The sequence below is a fragment of the Citrus clementina genome, unplaced genomic scaffold, assembly GCF_000493195.1.
Source record: "Citrus clementina cultivar Clemenules unplaced genomic scaffold, Citrus_clementina_v1.0 scaffold_7, whole genome shotgun sequence".
In the NCBI taxonomy this organism is placed as follows: domain Eukaryota; kingdom Viridiplantae; phylum Streptophyta; class Magnoliopsida; order Sapindales; family Rutaceae; genus Citrus; species Citrus x clementina.
Window position 1 is genome coordinate 1141162 of NW_006262075.1, and position 1682 is coordinate 1142843.

Below are 1682 nucleotides of genomic sequence, written 5' to 3' on the forward strand. Positions count from 1 at the left end.
ATTTAAATTTGATTTTCATTAGAATTTTTTAAGATTCTCTACAATTTTAACTATCTGCTTCCATGAATTGAAGTTCGTAAAACTTATTTTATAAACTAGAGAAAACAGAAAGAATAGAAAATCATATATAGTGTTTTGTTAATACTCACCTCAAAGAGCTTCCTACCAACCATTGTTATTTATACAAGATGATAATTCAAATGTTAACAACTCTTAACTGAATCTAGGTAAAATGAGATTATTCTCAAGAACATGAACATCCAACAAGCTGCATATCATCTTCTTTTGACTGTAATTAGACTCTCTTTTAAAATATTAACCGAAAACCATAAACCTGTAATTTCGAGATCCCTCATTTCTTCATATATAGAATCATATAAGACCAGTCGCTTGTCACTCGATTGTAATAAAAATTCTCCTTTTCTCCAAAATGTAAGTGGCTGATAGGTTTCTACGAAAGGTCCAAATGTAAATTGTTTGGTCCAAGACTCACCTTTCATCATCCATAAGTCAAAAGAATGTGCTATCTCTTCTGAATATAGTATAGAAAGACAATCATCATATATTCCTAGCATCCAAGGTCTCATCGCTGATTCATAATAATTTAGAAATTGAGGAACATTTGGTCCTTCTATTACTTGAAAAACCTCGTCACTCATGCTAAATGTAAGAATTTCTTTGTAATAATCAGGACGGCGTACCACCCAATAGCAAAATCCATTTAAGTATACATCATCTGCCCCTTCAAATCTATAATGATTACTCATTGGAAAACCTCCCAAATCTCTCCAACAGTTAGTGGTAAAGTTGTACACTGCAGCTGGAGAGAATTCATAATAAGTCCATTGCTTGTTTTCATCCCACAAGGTGAGTACCAAAACCAACTTGAAGTCATTAGTCACGGGATCTACGCCAAGTCCATAATCAGAAGAGTGAGCCCTTGTATCACATGGAAGGCAAGCTTCGTACCCTGGGACAGCTCTGTATTCATCCATTGAAACGTTCCACAGGTTTATGTGAGTATTATCTTCCAATAATAAGAAGATTCCATCATAAGGCCCAGTTATATGCCCCTTCATTGTACGCTCAAGATCTTGAATATGTAAGTCTTTCAGTGTCTTATCAGGGAATATCGAGAAATAAGTAATCAGGTCGTTAAACGGATCTGTATCATACGGATTCTTATACGTACAGTAAATCATGAGACGCATATTGTCACCTCTTTTGATATGCTTGTAAATGAAATTAGGATCTTTAACTAAACTATACCAAGATTTACAAACACACCTAAGTCGCATTAATGATTTCACTGGCAACCTTGATAGCGTCTCAACCATCACATCGTCAGATAAATCTCCATTACTTGTCATAACCGTCATCTCTCTCTCCATATTTTTTCGAAACCGAATAAATGCCTTCTCCTGCCATAATAATCAATCAACTAAATTTTGTAAAACACTAGAATCCAATACGCCGAGATAGACATGGAATGGCTAATCCATTAATCAAACCATTAATCAAACAAGAACTACTTAACATAGAATTGAGGAATAATATTCTTGTATTTTTTCTTTAATGTATTATATATCTTGATACTTGATTTTTGACAGGGGTATTGAACGAACGGAGTGTAAGGATTTTCTTTGCATATGGTTCTTTAAATAAAACATATTATTTCTGGT

The 1682-nt window shown here is 33.8% G+C and overlaps 1 protein-coding gene across 1 annotated transcript; it reads right to left on the bottom strand.

Moving 5' to 3' along the window:
* Positions 1–275: 275 nt before the first annotated feature.
* LOC18037035 (F-box protein CPR1) lies at positions 276–1370 on the bottom strand. Its single transcript, XM_006425430.2, has one exon. It carries the CDS (start codon positions 1368–1370, stop codon positions 276–278), a length of 1095 nt encoding a protein of 364 aa, XP_006425493.2.
* Between the last annotated feature and the right edge of the window lie 312 nt (positions 1371–1682).

What these genes read in the sequence shown, in the direction of transcription:
- LOC18037035 (XM_006425430.2), bottom strand. Translation starts at nt 1,370, where the DNA reads ATGACAAGTAATGGAGATTTATCTGACGATGTGATGGTTGAGACGCTA.